General features: G+C 42.8%; 1 protein-coding gene across 1 annotated transcript in view; it reads left to right on the top strand.

Annotated features, from left to right (window-relative positions):
• LOC138453561 (coiled-coil domain-containing protein 162-like) overlaps nt 1–23216 on the top strand; it is a 377757-nt gene that overhangs the window by 194125 nt on the left and 160416 nt on the right. Inside the window, exons 10-11 of the mRNA XM_069606542.1 lie at nt 3209–3361; nt 15883–16092. Coding sequence (XP_069462643.1) covers nt 3209–3361; nt 15883–16092 — 363 coding nt within the window. The remainder of the gene's footprint in view (nt 1–3208; nt 3362–15882; nt 16093–23216) is intronic.

Genomic DNA, 23216 nt, shown 5'->3' with positions numbered 1-23216 from the left:
TCATCCACACCCTGCCCAGTGGCGATGGCGGGGTGCAAAGGAAGCATTGCCTCTGTTCTTCTGTGGCTGGACTCCTCAATCCTTTGAGTAGTCAGAACTGTTAATGTTAGTGTATTTTACATACATCACAAATCAGATATTATAAAAAGACATATAGCCATATGTTCTGTGCATATTTTTATCTCAATTTGTCCGCCAAATTTCCAAGCTCAAAATGGCATTCTTTCACACAGCTGTGTTGTCTTTAATGACTCCATTACATGTCATAGATTAGCAGGCGTCCCAGATGGCACTGAGATTGTGCCCACTTTCTGCCAAACTGTTAATCTATTTCTATAGACTATATCCAGCAGAAATCCGGCACCTTCTCACAATTCAAACGCGTTAATATGACCCTCTTTACTCATTTTACAATTGGGGGACGCATCGAACAGAGATCCGGCATAAGCCATGTAGGTGGCCAGTCGATCTACAGATGGCAAGGGCCTCATTTAGACAGTGGCGGAAGGTAACATCTCCCAGTTTTCTGCCAGTGGAAAACCGATGTATGCAAACTTGGAATAAGCGTCCTGATGTGGGCTCCACATAAAAATAAGAGTAGTGTAATTCTGTGATGGAACAATACTTTCCTTGCCACTCAGTATTCCCCCCGCTAAATTGGTGTTTGTCCATAGAATGTATGCCCCCCTGCCTAGGTTTCAGGCACAAAGAAAATCTACTTGGTTTTATTTGGTTATTCTCAGCACTTCTAATTCTCAGCAAGTTATATTTAGTTGGGCTGTTGACCTTGGCACTTTCACTAGGGCCTACACAGTAGCTCCCAGCTAGCTTTTGTTTTGAACACGTTTGCAATATTGTGGCATTGGTTCGCACAGTCTCTGAGCCAGTGTCATCAGGCATTGCCATCTAGCCTGTTCTCTCCCCCCCTGACTTCTCTTAAGTGCCGCCTCCAATGTCTTTACCAGCTCCCCTTCTCACTCCCTATTACAGTGTGGTCTTCCTGGCTTGGTCAACGCTAGTTAATATCTCCCTGCCTCAAATATGCACTCTGACCCTCTTGGCTTAGCCAATGCAAGTTCTTTTCTCTGGCCCCTCCAAAACGAACTCTCCTCAACTGCCACTACTCTCACTTAGGAACACCACCCTATTTCTTTTATACCATAGTTTAGTGCATGATTGACAGAATACAAACTATGATTTGTGGGTCCGTTTCTCCATTTGCTTTATGATTCAGGATTGGCCATGCCAAAATGTTCCACCCCATCCAGAAATCAATGGCTGGTGCTAGCAGTCTCGGAAACGTACCGAAATGTTGCCTCATTTGTGCGTCCCCGCAGTCACTTCGACTTTGGAGGTGCACAAAATGACGATGTCATTTACTGCGCCCAAGCAGAGCAGGGGTTGTGGGGGTGTCCCCCGCTCTACTTGGCCACAGTAACGGGAGTCGGGGTTGCAGAGGTGTCTCCCACTTACCATTGTAGCACGCGGCAGACAAGAAAGAAGAAAGCACCCTGCGGCGTCAGCTCTAACCCACGTTACTGGGAGGAACTGATGCCGCAGGGATGGCAGGGTGTAGACGCCACACACAGAAGTGTGCCGCCGTAAAGGTAAGTGGGGATGGGGTGGGTCGGGAAGAGAAATGCGGGCGGGGGATGCAGGCACAGTGATCTATTTGATCACTGCACTGCGCCGTAATTGGCATCAACATTTTCTTCGGCGCAGTTATGGGCGGCGCAGTGATCACATCGATTCGGTGTCTCCTGTAGATGTGAAGGATTGTACAGTAATGACGCTTGTCAGGTGTCCCTGCTCTCAAATTCTGAAGTTATAAAAATGTCAGTCATGTTGGAAACGGGCAGTTACTCATGGTGGCCCACATAGCTGAAGCTCCAGTCCCTCTGAGTTTATGGGAGTGCCTTTCTTCCGTGGCAGCGGTGCTGTGTGTAACATGAGCATTCAGCTTCTTAATTTCGAGGGACTGCTGAGGGATTTCTGTCCGACCACTGTCTGGACTATCCGTTGTGCGGTGATTCAACTGCTCTGCTCGAATATTGATCGTCACTGAAGCTCACAAGGAGGGAAAATCATACTGTGTTGGTGCAGATGTGAAACACTCATTCTGGGGTGTCTGTCTCTTGGGGTGTTTTCCCTGGGAATGGATATGTAGCTCTTAGGATTTGGAAAGCAGCCTCATTCTTTCCTTCACAAAGCAGATCACCCACTGCATTTACCCTATGCCCTGTAATACCACATGTTGTCTGGGCCCCTGACTTCCTCAAAGGTTGGTGACTTTGCCTAATGGGACAAAGGCACAGGACTCTTTGTCTTTTGCCTGTCACAGTCTGTAACATGACCCCAGGTGTTATGTTATGTTAAAGGGCATTTGTATAGCACCTTTCACCATTGGTATGGTCTCAATGTGCTCTAGGTTGAATGCCCTCGGGGACCGGAGTCCAGGTCAGTGGAGATAGTGAGAGCAGTAAATAGTGCCTGTGGGCACTCTCTATGTGTGCAGCTAGAACACATTTTCCGTGGTGGATAGTTTCATTTGAATGCTAGAAGGTAGTATGCATGGTATGTGTGCAGCTAGGCCGAATTGCCGTGGGAGTAGCTGCATTCTAGCGTAGGCTGTGCTGGTATGGGAGATTATGTGTGCAGCTACTCTGCATTTATATGTGGGGAATAGCTGCATTCTGAAGGTTGTTGAGGTGTGCAAGGTGGTATATAATTATGTGTGCAGCTAGACCGAATTGATCGTGGGAGATAGCTGTATTCTAGAGTTGTAGGCGCCTGAGCGGAAGTCAAGGTAGTGGAAGATATGTGTGAGTATCCATGAGGATGGAAGAATCCTCCCTCTCACTGATTGCCTTCCTGTGCCAACCAAATGAACTATGCTCCCTATTATATGCATCTGGTGCGTCAGGAACCTCTAGGTCTAGTATGAACTCAGCTCTATCTGCCATCCACTCATTCAGGCGGAAAGCATATTTACACTGCGCTGGTAAGTGCAGACTATACATTTGAAGAAACTTGTGTATTGTAGGGTCACTTTCAGAACTGAAAGTTTCACTCATGCTTTCTGTGAAGATGACACAATGGTCTTGACTCAAACCTTTGTGATGCTTGCAGGATTAGATGGTGGGAAGAAGAACTGTAACACACATTTTACACTCCCTGACTTTCCACACTAATTTCTTTGTATTTTCAGGAGTCTCAACTAAACAAGAAAGACAGTTTGAAGGTCACGATGATGGTGGAAAAGGAGATGGCAGTGCTGAGGGAACGCCTGGGAGCAGCACAAAGTGCCCTGGCCAGGTCTCAGGCTGAGAATGAGAAAGTAAAGAAACAGCTGGACAAACAGGTACTTACAGAAGGATTGTCTCTGTGGAACATGTCAAAGAGGGTGGCATAAGCATAAAGAGGATGGCATTAGTTGCCATGGAGATTGTATTTGGCAATTTTAAGTAAACAGGTGTCATTCCATCCACCAAAACAGAAGGCAACATTATAGATTCAGAGATTTACGCACCTTTCAGCACACTACATTGATAATTGTGTGTGTGGGTGCGTTTTAGACAAGAAGAAAAAGCAAACACATTTTGTTATACAGCCTTCCAGTTGAAAGTTTTAATTCACAAAGAAGGCAGAGCATGTCTGTAATTGTTGAAGATCTTTGACATAATTTACTGTAAAAAAATGGGTGCTCCTTTTAGAAATTGTATAGCCCATTGCTTACCTTGCCCATACGGTCCTTTGATAACTGCATACTGAGGACTAGTTGATGTGTGATTGTTTTGGCAATACACATTTTCTACTGTACTTTGTGAAAATTGTATGTTACATTTATTGCATTACAATCTTTTAAATGATATGTGAATATTAGAACAATCAGTTTTTCCATTCTATCTTCCAATATATTTCTTAGGTTCTTGCCCACTGTGGGAAACCTGATGGTATTCTCCCACCCACTCCCTCGGGATCTTCCATTCATGTGGCCAGGGCAGGGCCATTGCTTTTTGATCCCGACCCTGGGGGTGGACAAGCGAGGGAGGATCACCTCAATGGAGTGTCACAAGGGATTGGAAGGAGGATACCCAAGGGTGAGACATGGTATTTCTCCAATACCAAAACGACCCCCACCTACTCCCCCGCAGCCTTTATGGGGTATTTCCAATCTCAGCCCAAATCCCCCTCCCCATTTCTGACAAATACTGAGATGAGGAAGAGGCAACTAAGATCAGTAAAGATTACCCATAGGAATAACATGGGATGAATAAGGGAAACCTACCCTAGAAAGAACTCAAGTTGTCCCACTAATAGATTCAGGCATTCACAAGTAACTATTCACACCTGACTCCACTTGATTTGTGTTTTCGCAATAAAAGGTGTGGTCTTACACAAATGGATGAGCGAGGCATTCTGTAGTAACTATTCACACCTGACTCCACTTGATTGGTGTTTTCGCTATAAAAGGTTTGGTCTTACACAAATGGATGAGCGAGTAGGGGAGCAAGCAGAAGATCTAGTTGAGAGGAGAGCCAAGACACCAGAGCTGCCCAGCACCAGAGGCCAGCTACCAAGATGCTGAAAAGCTGCAGTTCCTAAGATCAAAAGCGTGGCGAGGGAGCCATGTCTCCTGGGAGCCCAGGAGAGTCCAGGTATGGGAGACGAGAGGCATGCTGGTCTCCTACAGAAACTGCAGATGCAAGTGCTCATTCCACTGGTCTGGTGAGACAGCCCAGGAGTGTCTGAGGTGCAGGCGGTGAAACCCTGACCTCGGAACAAAGAACCGTTGTGAAGCTGAAGCGCAGAAGTCAGCCAAGTGAGTCTGAAAGCATTGCAGAGCCGGGTTGTGAAGAGAGCGATACAAAGTGGCATTTGAAACACGTAAGAAAGAGGACCGTGTTTGTTTGAGTTTTCGAGTGAAGTTAAAGGGACGACTTCAACGATTTGAAAGTAACAGTGTAAGCACGAAACTAAGAAAACATGCGTGTGTAGAAAAAGTGGAATGAAGTTGTTCGCTGAAGTGATACGAGTAAAAGCGTCTCGAAGCCCATGGAAAAGGTGCAAGAGGCACGAAAGGAAAAGGAATTGTAAAAGGGGCCACGAGCCCGTGGAAAAGCGTGCAAGAGGCACAATTATTAGGTATTGGCTCGTGTCTGGGTATGTTCTTGACAATGTGTACCGCATTGTTTCACAAGACCTGAAGTCGTCTAAGATTATTTTTTCTGGCCCCCAACATGAGGGCGTTACAATAGCCCAGCCGGGGCATCACCAGGGCACGTACCAAGGTGACACAGTTTACCTCTGAAACATAGGGCTTGACTAGCCTAAGGAGTCCCAGTATGTACTGTGCCTTGTTTGCCATGCTCTCAGTATTAGCGTTAATGTTCAAGGAAGGTTGGGAATGACTCCCAATGTCCTGACCCTATCCACACTTTCAACAGTTGACTAACTACTTATACTGATGTGACATGTGGTGGAGGCAAACAACAAGACAATCTAGACTTATTTGCCATTTACTAAAACTATGTCCAAAACTCCTGGCCCAGCTATGCACTCTTCTGACTCTCTGGAGCAAACTGTGTCTCCCATGGCTGAAACAACACTGGATATGCAGAAAATATATAAAGGCATGAAACAATGGTTTGTTTCTGTAAACTCTAAACTAGAAGATATAGCATCTAGCATAAATTATGTCAAGACCAAGCTGAATAAATAAAGTGCAAAAATCATGGAAGCAAATATATGAATTGGCCATGCCTAGGATGGACATGCTGAGATGTGCTCCTCCTGCAAAAGCACACACTATATTTTTAAAGTAGTTCAAGTGAAATCCGAATATCTGTAATTGAGATCATGACGCAATAACGTGCGCATTGTGGGGGGGTCCCTGAAAATACTTTAAAAGAAAACATAGAATATTTACTCAGAAAACCATTCCTGATCATTTTCCACAATGTACAGTTAATCGGGTATAAAGCTCCCCGAGACCTAGACCCAAGCTGGTGGCTCACCCCTTCCAATAAATTGCCTCTTAAATTATAGAGATCGTAACTTACTACTGAAATATGCCAGAGAGAAAGGTCCGCTGCGCCTCGTCTTGAACTGAATATTCTTATGTCCAGAGTTCTTTCTCCACAGCAGTACAAAATGAGCGCCGGTATTTCCTTGATGTAAATAAGCTGTTGCATGAGAGGAAGGTGCTGTATGTGATGTTGTTATTGGCAAAAAAAGTGTTGCAACTAGAGAAAGTTTTGCCTTCATTCACCCCACCTACAGCACACACTCCCTAGTCACCCTTTAAGACGTTAAGGAAATGTTGGCAGGTGACAATAATCAGCCAAATTGGTAATTAATGTCTTGTTCCCCTAACGTTAGAAGATCGGAATTAGCCACACCAAGTGAAACGTTAGCATAATAAGAGGTGCACGCACACGTCATTCAGCACTCCCTGATTAGCACATTGAATTTGTTAATCCTTAGTTACTAAAGTTTTACCTTGTGTTGTTATGATATGACTGGTTGTTCATAACGCAATTGGCACCTGGAGGTTTCTAAGTGTGGACCTGGGGATTGAACCTGTGTTGCGCCGTGTTGTCTTGCTTCCAAGGCAAATGCATTGCCCCTGAGCTATCTTCCCAAGACAATGGTTTGCTATGCACTATAATGACTGGGGATGGGGTGTTTGGTTTGGGGATTCTTTGGTTACAACACATTTATATTCTGATATGTATGCCCTTTTATTTTGCAATCAGTGACTCTACTATTAGTTTGGTAGCCTGGTTTGCCACATGAGAATAATGGGGATTTACAAGGTGATATATTGAGAACCTTCATTAGTTGCAATGTACGTTACCTGAGCATTCCAGTAAAACCACTTAAACTCCTTCCCTATATTGAATGACAAAAACTACATATAGTAATTTAGCAGGAAACGCACAGTATTTCTAGTGTGCATGAATCCTTTGCTAAGCATTGAGGCCACTATAGAGTTTAAAATCATTATTTATCCAGCCCCCAGGGTGGCTTACCCTGTTACATAATTCAGTTTGATTTAGTTATATTTCTTCCATTTATGATCCAATGAGGTGACTTATTACAGTACCCAGAGGGTTATAAGTGTAGATGACCAGAAATTCTACCTGCACATTTCCATTTTTGATCATTTAGGGTGGAGATCTAAGCATAATCCTAGATGTAAACGTAGATTGTACCAGTACAGCACCCAGTATGCTGACCAAATCAGCTCATGTCCTGCTAGAAGGTAGGGGGAGAAAGGCATGGTTGATGTGTGAAGGTGTCTCCAACCCAGTGGGAGGGAGTGCTCTTACGGTTCATCCATACATGACATGGCATCACAAATTGATTACTGGTTGATTTTGAGTTCTTTAATTGGGAAAGTCAGATCCTGCATCATACTTCTTCCTACCTAATCTGTTCATTCCCCCCCTGGTACTTACTCTCTCGTGCGGTGATGAGACTCCATGTCAAGCTCAGTGCCGGTTTAAACCGAAAGCTCTGTTGTATCCAGTGTTTGAGACACATATTTATGAGCATAGTCAACTGTTTATTAAAGAGAATGTATGCTCAGTCACCACTATGACAGACATTCAAAATGTATATGCAAAGCATAGCTGTGTCTGCTGAATTTGGGTTACTGCTCATTATCCATCGGAAACTAGGGCTCTCAGAGTTGAAAATGAAATCCTTGGAGCAACAATATTTGCTTCATCCTACTCTCATGGTACTTTCAAATATTAACGCTGAATTGGACAATTTTTCCTCCTTGCCGGATAAAGAGGTATGTTACTTTCAATTCCTGTAGGTGCTATGGGATAGCAGAGAGACCTGCCAGACCTTTGGGCAGACTTATACAGGGTGAGCTCACTCGGGGTGGTATTATGGCGATCAGGAATAGTGCTGATGAATTATCCACACATTGGGCTGTCATAATAGATGCCTTTTTTCAATACTATAAAGCACTATATAGCAGTCGGGTGAATAAATCTGAAGACGAAAACTTAGAACGCTTTGCCTATATCGTTGCTGTCTGGTAACTCAGCCTTCAAACTCAATATACCATTAACTCTGCATGAAATACTTGCTGACATAGATACATTATCAAATGTCAAAGCCCCTTGGAAAGACAGCCTTGGGGCAGAGTTTCATAAAACAATACTGGGTGATAAACCCGGTCTTACCTGTGTATGGTGAAAGGAAGCCCAATTTACAGGGGTACCGCTTGATTATACGGGTATCCCTAATCACGCTCACACCAGATAAAAGTTCACCCCTCAAGGGAATTAAGGCCAAGAGTCTTATCTTGCAAGGATAACAAGTTTAATCTTTTACAGAAAACAAGGATGGGGCAAAGAACTCTTCTCCCTGAACGGCCTTCTGTCCTTCTGTTCCAAGCTCCTCCAGACTGGTGCCAGGCAGGAGCCTTCTATACTGTTAACTTGCTGTAGTGGCATTTCTGGAAATGGGCATGGCTCCATCCCACACTGTCCTGTTTCCATAGAAGGGATACTCCAGTCTTCCTTCCTCCATGGCCGGTGATGTCTGTTTTAGGACATGCTACTTAATATAGTACTAGCTTATGCAAGAATATACTGTAGCTTCATTTTTCATCATTTTGTTACTTATGAACATTTATATATGAACACATTTTCCCGTCTTGCTCTCCATACATCCCCCAATATACTCATATTTTTATCTGGTCCAGTAATTCACCTTAAAATATTTATTTTCTATAATTCTGAATGTTGTACATTAAACATGTTAAAAACCCATTTAGCCATTTTGTGTGCTCTGCCGGAGGTTGGCCTAAATGACGCTACACTGCATGCTCTGCAATCCATTTTTAGCGCAGGTCACATTCCTTTTGACACAGAGTCTGCTGCTTTTTATCGTGCTTTGAGAAAAACTAAATAGAATTTAACATTTTACAAATGTATTCAGCTAACAGTTATTTGCACCTTATATTTAAATAACTGCCTTCTTTTTATTGCCCCTCCTGACCCCTGGACTCTTGTAGTGCTTAGAAATAGAAGAAGTCTTGCCTAATTCTAAAGCGCTTGGGAATGAGGGAAGGTGCTAGCTCTTTCTCAAAAATGGGAAGAATCCATTGCTGCGGGTATCACTCCTCTGTCTGTCTGTAAAGCTGTAATCCCACTTTTGTTAAAGCCTAAAACGCCACCGGAAGGCTATCATTAATATTGCCTACTGTCATTGCTCAATGTTGATGCTAACATTTTTTATAAAGTATTGGCTGTTCGATTACAACCCTTAATGCCGTTCATCATTCATCCAGAACAATCTAGATTCTTTTCAGGTCGGTCTCTGTGGATCTAAGACATTTACATAATATTTTATCTTTGATCGTCCCCAACCTCTCAGCAATGACAGCTTTTGATTCAGAATCTTGGGACTTTTCATTTGATGTAAAGGAAATGTATTGTTTTGTCTTACTGTATTCTCAACTTCTTTCTTTGATAGGGATTGAAAAACAGATACTCTAAGCATTCTCACCCTGTAGAGGAACTAGACAAAGTTGCCCACTTTATCCCTTACTTTTTGCCCTTATAATAGATCCATTAACAGATATGCTGCTAAACATGCATATTGATTGTGGGATTCATTTAAGCGCTGGCCAGGGGAGTTGCTAGGTCTGGAAAAGACCCGGGGCTAAGCTGATGTCGGAACTGTTGGGACTGGGGGCTAGCTAATCTTTTGGCTGTAGCTCCTGAGATTCTATCCGGGGCTACAACCAAAAGATCAGGGGCTATAGCCCCCTTATCCCCCCCTAGCAACGCCCCTGGCGCTGGCACAGAGATTTTCTCCTTATACGCTGATGATATACTACTGTATGTGTGGAATGCAGATATCAACTTGGCCTCAATTATGTCAGATATATCAAAATGTAATGTCCACTCTTGTTAAATTATTTATTGCACTAAATCCGAAATGTTCCCCTCACCTGCAATCCCAAACCTTCAAGGAATTTGTTGGGCACCCCACTCTGTAACATGCCTGGGAGTGGTAATATCTAAAAAGGAAACCACACTATGTTGGAGGGAAGTGCCTCTTATCTCACTCTCCTCCAGCTGTAAATAGATAGATGGGTATATGACCCAATTCAATAATGGGCAACATAGCTCTATAGAAAATGCTAGTCTATCCAAAATTATCGTACCACTTTTTTGAATATTTCCATTTCATTGGGAAGTACTTTTTTTGGTGCCTACGTTCGATGGCAGTGAACGATGTGTGTCACACAGGTGTGATGAGTCTCACAATTTACCTGGCTCTTTGAGGATACCTTTCTTCTTCTCATTGTGGATGTAGAGGGCTTTGACTTGTGTGGAAAAAGGACAATTTAAACTGTGCAAAAAACAAACCCACAGTAAACCATCATTCGAGGACTGGGCTTCTGGCATGGTACCCCTATCAAGACATTAAAAGACTATGTTCAGCATAAAGGTCAAAGTTGACAACTTTGTGGACATTTGGGGGCTGTTAATGTGCTATACCTTTAACCCTCCCACGCACCACTTACAGTCTATGGTCTGTTCGGAATGCGTTCTGGGTATAGATCTGCATTTCCTGTGTATTTGTCCTTGCGTTCATCCCATTGTTCGTGTTTCTGTTGATTTGTTTAAAGAATCAGAACCTGGAGAATCGGCGGTGGGCAGTGAGTTGTAAAATGATTGATTTCTCAGGCAATGTAACAGATTTCAGCCTGGGTTTAATTCAATCATATATTGTCCTGGAAAATAACTCAATAAAGATATACGAAAAATATGAGTTCCGTATATTCTTTATTTCCACACTATCTCGTGGAGTTCAACCCCTTCACTATTATTCCTAAATAGATTAAGCACCAGCGTCTTTGCCTGCTTTTTCCACATTAAATACATTGATCTCATAACCTTTTAACTTCACCTCCCACCACCTTCCCTTTATCTCCATGCCCTTCCTGTATTAGCACTCTGTGACCCAGGTCATTTGTGAACCACGTGACAGTAATACTATCAAACACGCTATTTCCATGAAATTGTCTAATTGAGTGTCAATCCTTTCAAACCCAGTAATGAGTCCTGATCAGACATGGATGATTACCAATTCCCAAGATAATCACAGATGATGGTTAGCAGAATTAAGTGGCCCGCACCATTTTAAATGCAAACATGAACTTATTTTACATTGCAAACTGTTAACCCTCTGAAACACCAATGAGCCAATTATGTGTGGTACCTTACCCGCCATCTTTCTCCTATGTACGCATCTTATGTAGACAATGAAATCTTTTGTTCCATCAGCATAGGGACGTGCATTAATTGAACTCTTCTTGATGAGGCATTCCCTATCAGTCCCCTGTGTTATCCTTCCTTTTGGTTCTTTTTCTCTTTTGTCCCTTGGAGGACACCATCCTTTGCTGCTCCTTTTCATGGTGTTCTAAGGGCAAATATATTTGCGCAAATTCAGTGATTGTTCTTTATTTTCACTGACAGCAAGTTCTATCTCTGGGGTATGTATTGTTCTGCATCTTTAAGATCAGTTGATTGATGTTGAGTTCAATTTTAATGGAAAAACAATGCCGAAAAGGAATATCCATTATTTAAAAATGGCTTATATTAGTTTCTTCATTACAAGCCATATCTGTAGTGTCAGGGAAATGTCCTGTAAATGTTTGCATGTGTGGCAGTTATATGTATTCATGTTCAGATTTCCTTTTTTCTGTATTGTCTCTTATTGCACAGATGTTTGGAAGTAGATAGGTATATCACTCTATCTTGCTTCCAGATCTTTACAACTATGTGTAGCAGGACGTTCATCCATCGCCCGTTTTTTCCGCTGACATTTTGTAATGAAAATGGTTGCCTGAAAAAAAATCATGGGAGGCGGTGGGGGTAAGGGCATATAAGGGGTAGGGTGGGGTGGGGAATAGGGACTGCATAGTTGTGGAGGGAGGACTTGGGGGTTCCCCTCCAAATAAAAAACGTGCTGAGTTTTTTTCAGGCAAACATTTTTGGTAAAAAATGCAGCAAAATAAACTGGGGAAAAATGAACATAGAACCCTTTGTGACGTAGCAAAATCAATTGTGCAAGGAAACTCCACTTCAGCACATGCACTGCATGGACAAATGCAAAGATATCAAGAACGGGTATAAGAATGAAGAACCTTCAAAAGGCCCATACTAAAAATCTATTGTGCAGAGGGATGTTCTCACATATTTGATAACCAAAATTCATGGTATGGTTCTATGTTCTTTTATCCCAAGTTCTTTTTTGCAGCATTTTCGTGCCGAACAATTTTGCCTGAAAAAATTATTTAAAAATATGTGGGTGGGTTACGGGGTAAGGGCATATCATGGGTAGGGTGGGGGTAGGGAATAGGGAATAAATAATATGGGAGGGGTGGCTTGGGGCGAAATGCTAAATAAAATTTAAAAAATTCGATTTGTTTTTTTTGGGCAAATATTTTTGGTAAAAAATACAGCAGAAAAAAAAACGGGCCAAATGAACATAGAACCATGAATGTTGGTATTCAAATATGTGAGCACATCACTCTGCACAATAGTTTTTCAGTCTAGGCATTTTGAAGGTTCTTCATTCTTATACCTTACTTCCTGGAGCCATCATTGATACCTTTGCATTTGTCCATGCACTGGACACTGCATGGACTAAAGTGGAATTTCCTTGCACAATTGATCTTGCTTCTCCACAAAGCTAGTTGCGGCTGTTTGTGTTGATATTGATATTGATATTTTATTTCTATCGCGCTCGTACACAGGTGTTTCAGAGCGCGACAAGGCAAGGGAGGGGAACAGGGGAGAACAAAACAGCGATCTTACTAGGCCCAGTGACATGGAGAACGCGCAAGTGCATGTGAGAGGGGGAGGGGAAAAGTGCATGGAAGGGGGGAGAAGTGGAAAGTGCGAAGCAGAGGAGAAACAGATAAATAACAATAAATAAATTATAAAGGCAACAAACAGTGGTAGTGCAGCCAGCAATTTGCAAGTGCTAGGTTTAAGGCAGCAGACAGGGTAGGTCTGATAAGTGCAGCAAGAAAAAGGGGGGGCTGTATGGGTACAGATACAGACCCCAATGCAAGGGGTGGCCCGGAGGCAGTGCGGGAGAGTGGCATGGTGAGCCGGTACCTGGTCCCGGAGGACAGAGGGTGGCCAGGTGCACGGTGCCAAGAGAGAACAGATCAGCAGGGGAGAGGGGGAGTGAAGGCAGAGGAGGAAGGTCTTGAGGTGCTTCCGGATGATGTTGGGTTCATCTTTCCACCTAATGAAGATACCTCTTTTTACAGAGACATAATAGTAGCAGTCAAATCTTTCCTCAAGAAATAAATCTCCTTTTAAGATTTTTCAGGCCCTGCTCTGTTTCCAACAGTCATGTGCAGTGGGCATCTTTTTTTCTTATCGGGGAACAATGCAGCGCTCACACCCGACCACTGCTTTCATGCTTGAAAATCCAAAATGAGCACCCTTTTTGTTCCCATAGTTCTACTAGCTTTATAAACCTCCAGAGTATCATGATTCTGCTAAATAGTGCCCCTTCCATAAAATATAGCTCCAAGCATCGTCTCAATCAATAACTTGGGAGCAGGTCATTAGCCCGCAATCATGAGCCCTCTCCTGATCCATAAGGCTTAATCATATGTGATGTATTGAATCACTAACAGCAGCATTTTATATTACTGATGTAATATTAAATGTTGAAAGGTATTTTTAAAACAAAAAAAAGATGTTAGTAATAAGGTCCCTAAACTGATTAATATTTTCATGATACTATGACACTGAACAGTAATGCATTCCCTGTGTTTATGACATCATTGTTACCATGTATACCTTTAATTATGTTTTTACCATGCTATCTACAAGACTGTGATAAGAGTTCCCAAACAACTACATTATTTTGCTAACAAAATGATTTACATTTGAAGCACATTTTATTGCGCTTTGGCGAAGGTATGTTAATGTTCCTTCAAAGGATTACTAATCTAAGGTCACAGTAGTGGTTGTGATCTGGGCTTAGATTTAAATAGGAAAGTTTCAAATGCTTTGAAGTTTCAGAGGCAGTTACCCTCGACACGGTGACCTAAGGCTCTTTGAATGGAAGAGGTCTTTGAGGGTCTAAGCAGAACAGATGAAAAGTGCTTTGAAGAAGAGAAGTAAATCCTTGAGTATGGAGCCTTTTACACCTTCAGCTTAAGCAATTGTTGCTCATGGTTTATTGTGGTGCTTCTAAGGCAGGTGTTGCGTCCCACTTGATGGCCTAACATTTTCCTTTGAGGACAAAGGACTATGCAACTATTGCCAACAGGGCTGGCAAACCATATAGCACGCACCACAACCAACACCTCCCAGACATATGAATGGCCACATACGGGCCCACCCAACTATGCCATAATTTTCCTAAAGGCACGATGGAAGTGGTGAGGGCTTACTCATACCCGACCACTATGTGAGAACTACTTCCCTAAATCACTGCACAAAATTACATCATTACATTCCTATGAGGTGTAGCAGGTGATGGCTTAGATGCATCTGCCCCTTGCCCGGTAGTTCACCACAAGATTCACTCAAGTGCTCATACCTCACTGCACAAAACCAGGACAAGTAGGAGCTGGAGACGGTATTCAGAGAGAAAATGAACAAATTATGCATCGGGACTACCCACACCACCGACCTTATGGATTCCAGGCATGACATCACCACAGGTATTAGATGTGGAGGGCCTAAACTGAAATCACAGACTCCTTTACATTGACTCAACACCACCTACATAGGTAAGAAATGGGGATGGCCTAAAGGTTCCATACACTCCACCAGGACCTCTCACCCCACTGACCTCGCAGACCTAAACCATAACATTGCAGTATGGAGGGGAGACCCGACCCATCTGCTTGACATTTGCAAGTTATGAGATGAGAAGGGCCTGTAGGCACCCAACCTGCCTGCCTAATAGCACTGAAGCAAACCCCTTAGGTGCACTTACATCACATCAACAATGTGAGGCAGGTAAAACATGTCCCAGACCTATGGATAACCGAGACCCTGCCAGGAACTTACACCTTGCTTTCCACACTGGCATTTAACATGACTTCCTTAACACTATCTTGTAGACCAGTGGCTGCTCGAGCAGGCCATATAAATGGCAGAGGTGTGCATGACACATTCCGTGTAACCAAGAATAACATAGCATTAATTGTGCAAAACAAAACAATATATATGTTAAAAGAAAAGTGTGAGTGTAAGGTATAAGCCAAATGCTACAGTGTACTTGGGGGTGTGAATATTTGCTAATGCACCAAATGGAATCTTTGGGGTCTCACTGTAAACTGATGAAGCATTTTCAGATACACTATTTATGATTGGGTGTTGGGATGGGCTAGCAAGCACTGCCTTGGTATGAATACTTCTACTGGAATGGAATGTGTGCCGATTAAGAGCCAATTTAATATTTAACTCTTGGATCATCAGTTGACCCTCCCATGGCCTAAAGTTGTGCTTCGTCCTTGTTTCATCCTCTACATGAGACCAAAGACTCGAACATGTAATGTAATGTAAGTGTTCTTGCTTAGCGCCCTTATTCCACTATTTGATGCCTCACTGTGTTTGTAACATGAAGCTACGGGATCATTCACCCACAGCTGCATGTTACACGAATCCTCTACACAAGTGCACAATCAGTTAGTACATAGAAACATGGTGATGATTGCAGGGGGTCATTGAGATACTGCACACTAGCACCAGTACAAGGTTTATTGTGATTGGGTCCCACCATTCATACATCTATACTAAGGTGTGAAGCAAGAAAGGTAGTCTTTGTTTTGCTCACCGTCATTGTATGGATATATTACAGAAGCAATTGCTGACAGAGGCGGAGCACAGGCTGACTCAGGAGTATCGCAGCCGCCAGCACCTGGACCACATGAAGGCAGTCAGCATTGAGAAGCTGCTGGAAGACATTGGCGACAAAGAGCAGAGGTTGCAATCTCTAACAGAGGAAGCAGAGAAGTCTTCTAAAATAAGCCATCTCCAGCAAACTAAAGTCAAAAAAGAAATCAAGCAGGTATGTTGCTTTGCAAATGTTTCTATCATGTAGCATTGACTATTTTTATCATAAGGGTTTTTTCTTCAAGAGTGGACACCATTCCTTGGTTATGATGTTTGTTATAAAACCCAATAGTAAAAGGAATCATGCCCCTGAAACCTATGGCATTCATTTTGTAGCAATGGGTGCTTTGGCTCAAGCTCTAGCTGGCCCAAGGCTCCACCTTGAGTGAATGCACCTAGAAGAAGATGGCCTAACTGTCACAAGTATGTTTACAAGGGCATGTGAGTCCATTGTTTACCTTTAGCAGTGTTTCTGCATGATCTTCCTCATCTGAATCAGAGGCTTGTAGAGCTGCAAACGTGGCCCACAATCGTCATTTTACTCATCCTGCTATGCTGCCTACTCAAAGTGTCTCCTCTTCACTCCTTGATAGTGTTGCCCTCAGTGATTGTTTAAGGTTTGATGGTCATGGACTAGACCCCAAAGCTGTTTGTCACTCTACAGTCTCCGTTCTCCCCTAGTCATGCATGTAAATGTCCTTTCCAGTGGAAATTTAGAGTTGTGTGTATATGGACTCTCATGAATCAAACAATGTTTTTAAATGCTCTTCAATGCTTCGGGCAGCCCATGTAGAAAGATAAGGCTTCAACTTTATCCTCAAACCGTAAAGCAAACCTGAGCCTCATAATGTTGAACATATTGAAATAATTCATAAGTGCTGCCTTGAAAGTTCCTTATGGTGCCTGTCTTCATATACACCTCAAGAATGCACATTTACAAGAGTGGAGCGGTAGTCATCTGCTTCTTATGGCAAATTCTGTTTTTGACGGAAAAAATTGACCCAAACAGTCTCTTCCGGGCCAAAGAATGTAATTCAGTGTCAGAAACACCAACATATCTAACAGTGCCACGAACACTGTTAGAAATTGGTGAAAATCTAAGAAATGAGGACTAAAGTGCTTTGAGACGCTTATTAGATTGGTAACTAGATGGCTATGTGGCTTTGATCTAGGGGTTCGCCAGTTGTGTTGCCTTTAGAAATGTAAGGTGTCGTAAAAACCATCATTGTTGGAAACCTGAGAGGGATCCTTCTGAAAAGGAGGGGATCTGTCTTCATTGTGTGTTCAGTTCACCCAGACACGTGTGTTCATTTTACATAGTGTGTCTCTAATCCCTATTAAGTGTTGTAGAGTTCTGTGCTTTCCAGGTCAGTGCCAACATGTAGTCAATATATACAGTTGTGAAGGCAATGGGCTCTGCTGCTTCTAGAAGCTGCCTATAGTAGGTAATATTGTTATTGTGATATGATATGATATGATATGATAGTTTATTTATATTGCGCTCGTAACGCAAGTGCTTCAGAGCGCGACAAGGCAAGGGAGGGGAACAGGGCAGAACAAAAACGATCTTACTAGTCCCAGTGACATTGAATACGTGCAAGTGCATGGGAAAGGGAAAGGGGAAAAGTGCATGGAAGGGGGAGAGTGGAAAGTGCGGAGCAGAGAAGAACATATAAATAATAGTAAATAAAAATAAATAGATAATAGAGGCAATAAACAGTGGTAGTGCAGCCACAAAGTGCTGTGTTTAAGGCAGCAGACTGATAAGTGCAGAAAAAAGAAAAGTAAATGGGGGTGAGGGGGGACTGTATGGGTACAGATACAGTCCCCAGTGCAAGGGGTGACCAGGAGGCAGTGCAGGAGGGTGGCAGGGTGAGCAGGTACCTGGGCCCAGGGGACAGAGGCATTGTGTGTATCTTGTGGTTCAGAGTATTTCCTGTTATCTACAGTCTTATTCCCGATTGATTGTCTGTACGCCTGGATACTTCTTCTACCCTTGATATTCATCTCCCTGATTCAAAGCTTCATCTTGTCTGTGCCTGCCCTCTATGTCACCCCCAATTGCACTCCATTTCCGATCCCGCTTTACCATAGTGTCTTTTTCTGATACTGAACTGCTAAGTTTTTGCAAACTATTCTCTTCAGTGCCCACCCCCTGAATTTGAAAATCGTTCCCTCTTTGTGGGGTCACTCTTATTTTTTTTAAATCTTTCGGTTTCTTTTTGTGACACTCAGTGCTACATACCCTTTCATTCTTCAATTTTTTTTTTAAATCCCATCAGACACCTGTCAAATATTTAGCACTACTATAATATATGGCCTATAAACATGGTGCTAATTTTATTCATAGCAATACCTTCATGCTATTCTTTATGACTTCTTAGCTCTTTAGCTGGCTTTAGTCCTGTATATCACTTGTCACAATCCTGGACTGTTTCTTCTAAAAAGGCTTGAATGTAGAAGGCTTACATTTTCAGTAGACTATACATTGCAATGGGAATTACAAACACACTCTAGTGGAATGCAGAATCTGTGCCATGATTGTTTCCTCCGTATTTCATGGGGATGACATTGTTTTGACAATTGGACGGAAAGAAACTCTATCTGAGAGGTCAGGGATGAAATAAGGCACTGTAAAAAAAAGTGGTTGTTGCCCTACAGGCCTTGTACATCGCCCACTGGCTATTCAGTTTGAGACTGCAATTGCTCCAAAACGAGCATAGTAATTTGAGGGTGGGGGTAATGCAGTACTGTATTTTCTCAGATTTAAACAAAGTGTAAACCCTTTTGTCATGTAACCTCCATTTCACTATATCATAGACAAGCGAGAAGGGCACTACCTGTTGTGAAAATAAGAGAAGGGCGCAGCATAAGCCATCAAACAGTGCATCCATATACTTCGGGGGTGGGCTATGGGCATGCTACTAAGCCTAAATACAAAGTGGCTCAATGGTGTTAGTCACTTAACCTCAAGAACTGTATAATGACATAGTTGTAATGTAACTAATAAACAACAATCCAGAACACAATACACTCTGCTTTTTGCATCTCAAGAATGATAATCTATTGGACAGGTTTCAACATTCATTGAACAGTTATATCTACTTACATTGGATCCAATTAATAATAAGCTCATCCTAGGATTACTCATATCTTGCTCAACCCATCCACTGTCAGGTTCAAATGGGTGGGAGACGTGGCAGGCAAAACAATGCCTGCAAGCTCTAGGTGGGGACGCGAGTTGAGGCACCTATAGGCCATCTAATCCTGCTGAACAACCATGATGCACGGGACACTGTAGGGTGCCTTCTCCCACATAGTGTATGAGACTCCTGTGTGATGCAAACATCCTTCAGACATGTTCGATGCCACCGAAGACGCAACCTGATGGGCTGGACTTTGCTACTTCTGTGCCATTGCAAAGGAGATGAAATATGGAAGAACATTTATAACATCAGAGCATACATTCTAAATCCCACCAGAATTACAGTTATCTGTTGATAGACCAACATATTGATTAGATATTCTTTAAAGTAGGACTGGTCACAATTAAGCATTTTCCCCTTTAAATGTGACAACTTGTGCATCTATCAAATCCTGCAAATGTACATGAACTGTGAACTTAAATTGAACTTAAACTTATTTGTTCATACAAAATAACCATTATTCAGATTGTAGAGTGGGAATTTCATTTTCATGCCTAAATTAACATACCACTTAGATCATGCATTATCAGAACAGCTGTGTTTATGTAAGTTAATGTGTCTTGGTTTACAACTAAGATATACAATAACATGCAAATCATATGGTTAAAATCAGCACACAAACGTGTTTTGTACATTAAAGTCCAATTCCAGAAAACCATTAGTATGGCAAATGACAATTTCGCTGACATGGTAAATGCTTTTTGAGAAACAGATGCCTCCGCTTGGAAAGCATTAGATCCCACAAAGAAGCATGCACATGTTGCATTAGGCCTTGGTTATTGGATGGTAAATAACTAAATCATTCATTTTTCTAGTTAAATGAGCTCTAAACAACAGTTGGCTTTCACTGATAATGATCACGCCACATGTATGACACTTAGCTCTTGTAGTAGCTGTTGACTTAAAATGTGCATAGAACAAATGAACATTGGGAAACATTTAGACTGTAACTTTTGAATGATTTGCCCGACTGGAAAATACAATACAGATTTTAATTCAGTTGAATGGAACAGTTGAAGTGCATACCATCAAGTATGTTTAACATGTAAATGTTGTGCATAGTTTGCAAAAAGGGATGCAAGTGCAAATTATATCCCTGGATTCAGAGGGGCAGTTTCTCAAGAATAATTGCAAGTGAAAAGAATGCAGGGGATTTGCTTTTTTCATTTTTGTTTATTTAAGAAATGTGCAGTTCACTTTATCCACTGAGCTGCAGTGCAAATGATGCGCTGGCAAACCCCAAATAAACATTAATGTTGGAAGTCCGCGCCTGACACTGATGTAAAACTAGCTCATGCTAGGAGTACATTTCTCAGTTATAAGCTGTTAAAGGACCCGTCATTGTGAAATGTAAACATAAAAAGGCATTTCTATCCCTGTTTGGGGAATAGAAATGCAGGTGTGACAGCAGCATGTTATACTGCTGCGCTCACACTTCAAACAAAATGCATGGCAGTGTCGGAAATTACCCAGTCATGTATTGTGCCTCTCCCTGTACTTGTAATTCCCCCTGTACCTGTAATGAGCAGGCGGATGGGAATGTGGCTGTTTTCTGCACATGTCAAGGCACATTCTGTTTGTGGATTTGTAATACATATTGAAATGCGCAGAAACAACCACTTATTTGCACAAATGTGCAAAGGGGCTGAAAAGAGGCATCTGAATGTGTGCATTTAAGATGCACATATTCAAATGCACACATTCAAATGCCTCGTGTGGAATGGCTGGCCTTATTTTTTAATGCATCTCATCACTTTCTCTGGAAAATGTTTGGAGAATCTGGCCCAGAATAGTCTCCTCAATCTGAATATGTCATGCTCCTTAATATCACGTGTCAACGTGAAGAATTATACTAAAAAGTGTATTTCGGCTCAGTATCAGTTCCCATTCCTGAAGGGAGTCTACTTTACAGCTGTAAATGTGGATGTGATACACATGAGCAAACCTATCAATGGACCCCCTCCAATTCAACTGTAGTGTCATGCGAGATGGGTGTACTTTAGCCTAGTATAAAAACAAGTGCTCCTGTTGAAAAAAAAGCTGATCTGGATTATTTTCTCATTGCCTGCTGACATGCATACAATTTCACTGAAGGAATTTATACCAAAATTCGCAGAACTTGAAGGGATCTTGGTCCAAAAGGAAACCAGAGCAGGCGACCGCCTCTTTCTTACCTCACTCCAAAGTGCCTTAGGAGATTCTTATGACCTGGATGCCCCATGCTCAGTGCATTCCTCATTTTAACCGTTGGACAGAACCGACCAAAGAGGGGTCCCGAGACATCCCAGAGTCTTCGTTCCCGCCTGTGAGATTTAAGTCAACAAACCAAAAACATAAGCAAACTTCTGTCCCACTGTATTTAAATATAACTCCCTCCCTTAGTAATGATACTCTACAAAAGGGGGAGGGGTATTAAAACGGAGTAAAATAATGTATTCCCTTCTTTCAGGAAATGTGCCACATGAAATCAGTGGTTTGTGGCTGATTTCACTGATTTTGCAAAGGATATTAAAAGGCATTAGCTTGCGGCCACCCAGGCTCCTTCTTCCACATGTGGTGGGCTTGCCCGAAGATCCAACCATTCTGGAAAGCTTGCCTGGGGTCCATCACACAAATTACCGGAACAACGATTCCCCTGGAACCAGAACCGGTTTTGCTGGGAGCTCCAATTCCCGGGACCTACCCGCGCTCCGGGCCCAGAGCGAAACTACTAACCCACTGCCTACTAGCAGGGAAAACGGTGGTGGCCCGAACTTGGAAAACCCCGGAAGGCCCTCACATAGCCCAATGGTGGACCAAACTTTGGGACATTTTGGTAGCGGAGAAGGTGACGGCAGCACAAGTGGGAACTCTTCATCGTTTCCAGAATATCTGGGCCCCAGTGCTGGAATTCGACCAGCACTTCCCCGCCCTGACCTATAAACCCACCGGGGCCCGCTGGATCTTAAAAAATCAGGAGATCCCAGAGGAAGATACATAGACGCTGAGGCCCAAACTGGACAGCCCGGGAGGGAAGGGCCCGCCTACAATTCCTAAGGGACAGATGGACCAAAGGGATGGGGGAGGGAGGAAACGCAGGGGGGCATAAAGGACTGGGGATCAACATGCCTAAATAACCACTGCTTATAATGTTTGTACTTGTCATCCTGCCTTGATTTAAAATAAACAAAGTTAAAAAAAAGGCATTAGCTATTGAAACTGCCCTTTTATAATGAAATGTCATGAAGTGGAATAATTCTCATAAGAATTCAAAATGAATGGTGGAGACTTTGATTGATTTTGATTTTATAAACCTGGTATTTAAAGAGGTTAATTGCCTGCAAACTTATCTTCCCTTTGAAAAGAAATCAAAATCATTTGAAACTCACTCTTTCATTTACACACTTAAATCCAAACACATTCCAATTTCTGTTTTCTTTTTTCTTTATTGGACATTTGTATGGCGCCTATACACAGGTGTTTCCAGGTGCCCCAAGACAAGATGGGGTGGGGACAATGGAGTCAAGAAAGTAAAACAGCAACACAAATGGTTATATTGGGCTTGTGACAATCCTACTGTGCAAGTTCATGACAAGGTGATAAGAGCAGGAGTGGGGAAGAGGGAGAAGTGCAGGAGTGGGGTACTCCAAAGGGTGGGAGCGGGCAAGTGCTGGGTGGGCCAGGGCGGCAAGTGCTGGTGGAAGGGGGGGAGGATGAGTGCAGTGAACAGGGAGGACCAAGTTGGGATAGTCCGGGGATGGGAGCCTGAGGTCAAATGCTGGCAAAGGATGCTGTGGGGACTGGTAGTGAGTGGTCTGGTCCCTGTATGGCTCTGAAGGGACCAGGCCCCAGTCGCAGCAGCAGAGTGAGAGTTAGCAAGGGAGGGGGGTACTGTGCAATAGGGTCCTTCTGTTTTTGGGCCCAAGACATCACTAAGGATTGTTTGGTAACTGGACATTGTGTCTAGGAGTAGACTGGTGGCCGCAGATACTTTTTCATGTATTTTTACAATATTTTAGCAAGACTGTGGTTAGTGTCCGTCATGGCCATGTCACAAGGTCTTTTGTCTTCTCCTTTGACCATTTTGTCTATTGGCCTTCCTCCTGGTCTTTGT

The sequence above is a fragment of the Ambystoma mexicanum genome, chromosome 4p (assembly GCF_040938575.1).
Source record: "Ambystoma mexicanum isolate Mex_15411 chromosome 4p, UKY_AmexF1_1, whole genome shotgun sequence".
NCBI classification, from domain to species: Eukaryota; Metazoa; Chordata; class Amphibia; order Caudata; family Ambystomatidae; genus Ambystoma; species Ambystoma mexicanum.
The sequence above is the reverse complement of the archived record's forward strand: the minus strand, read 5'-3'. Positions and strand labels throughout refer to the sequence as shown.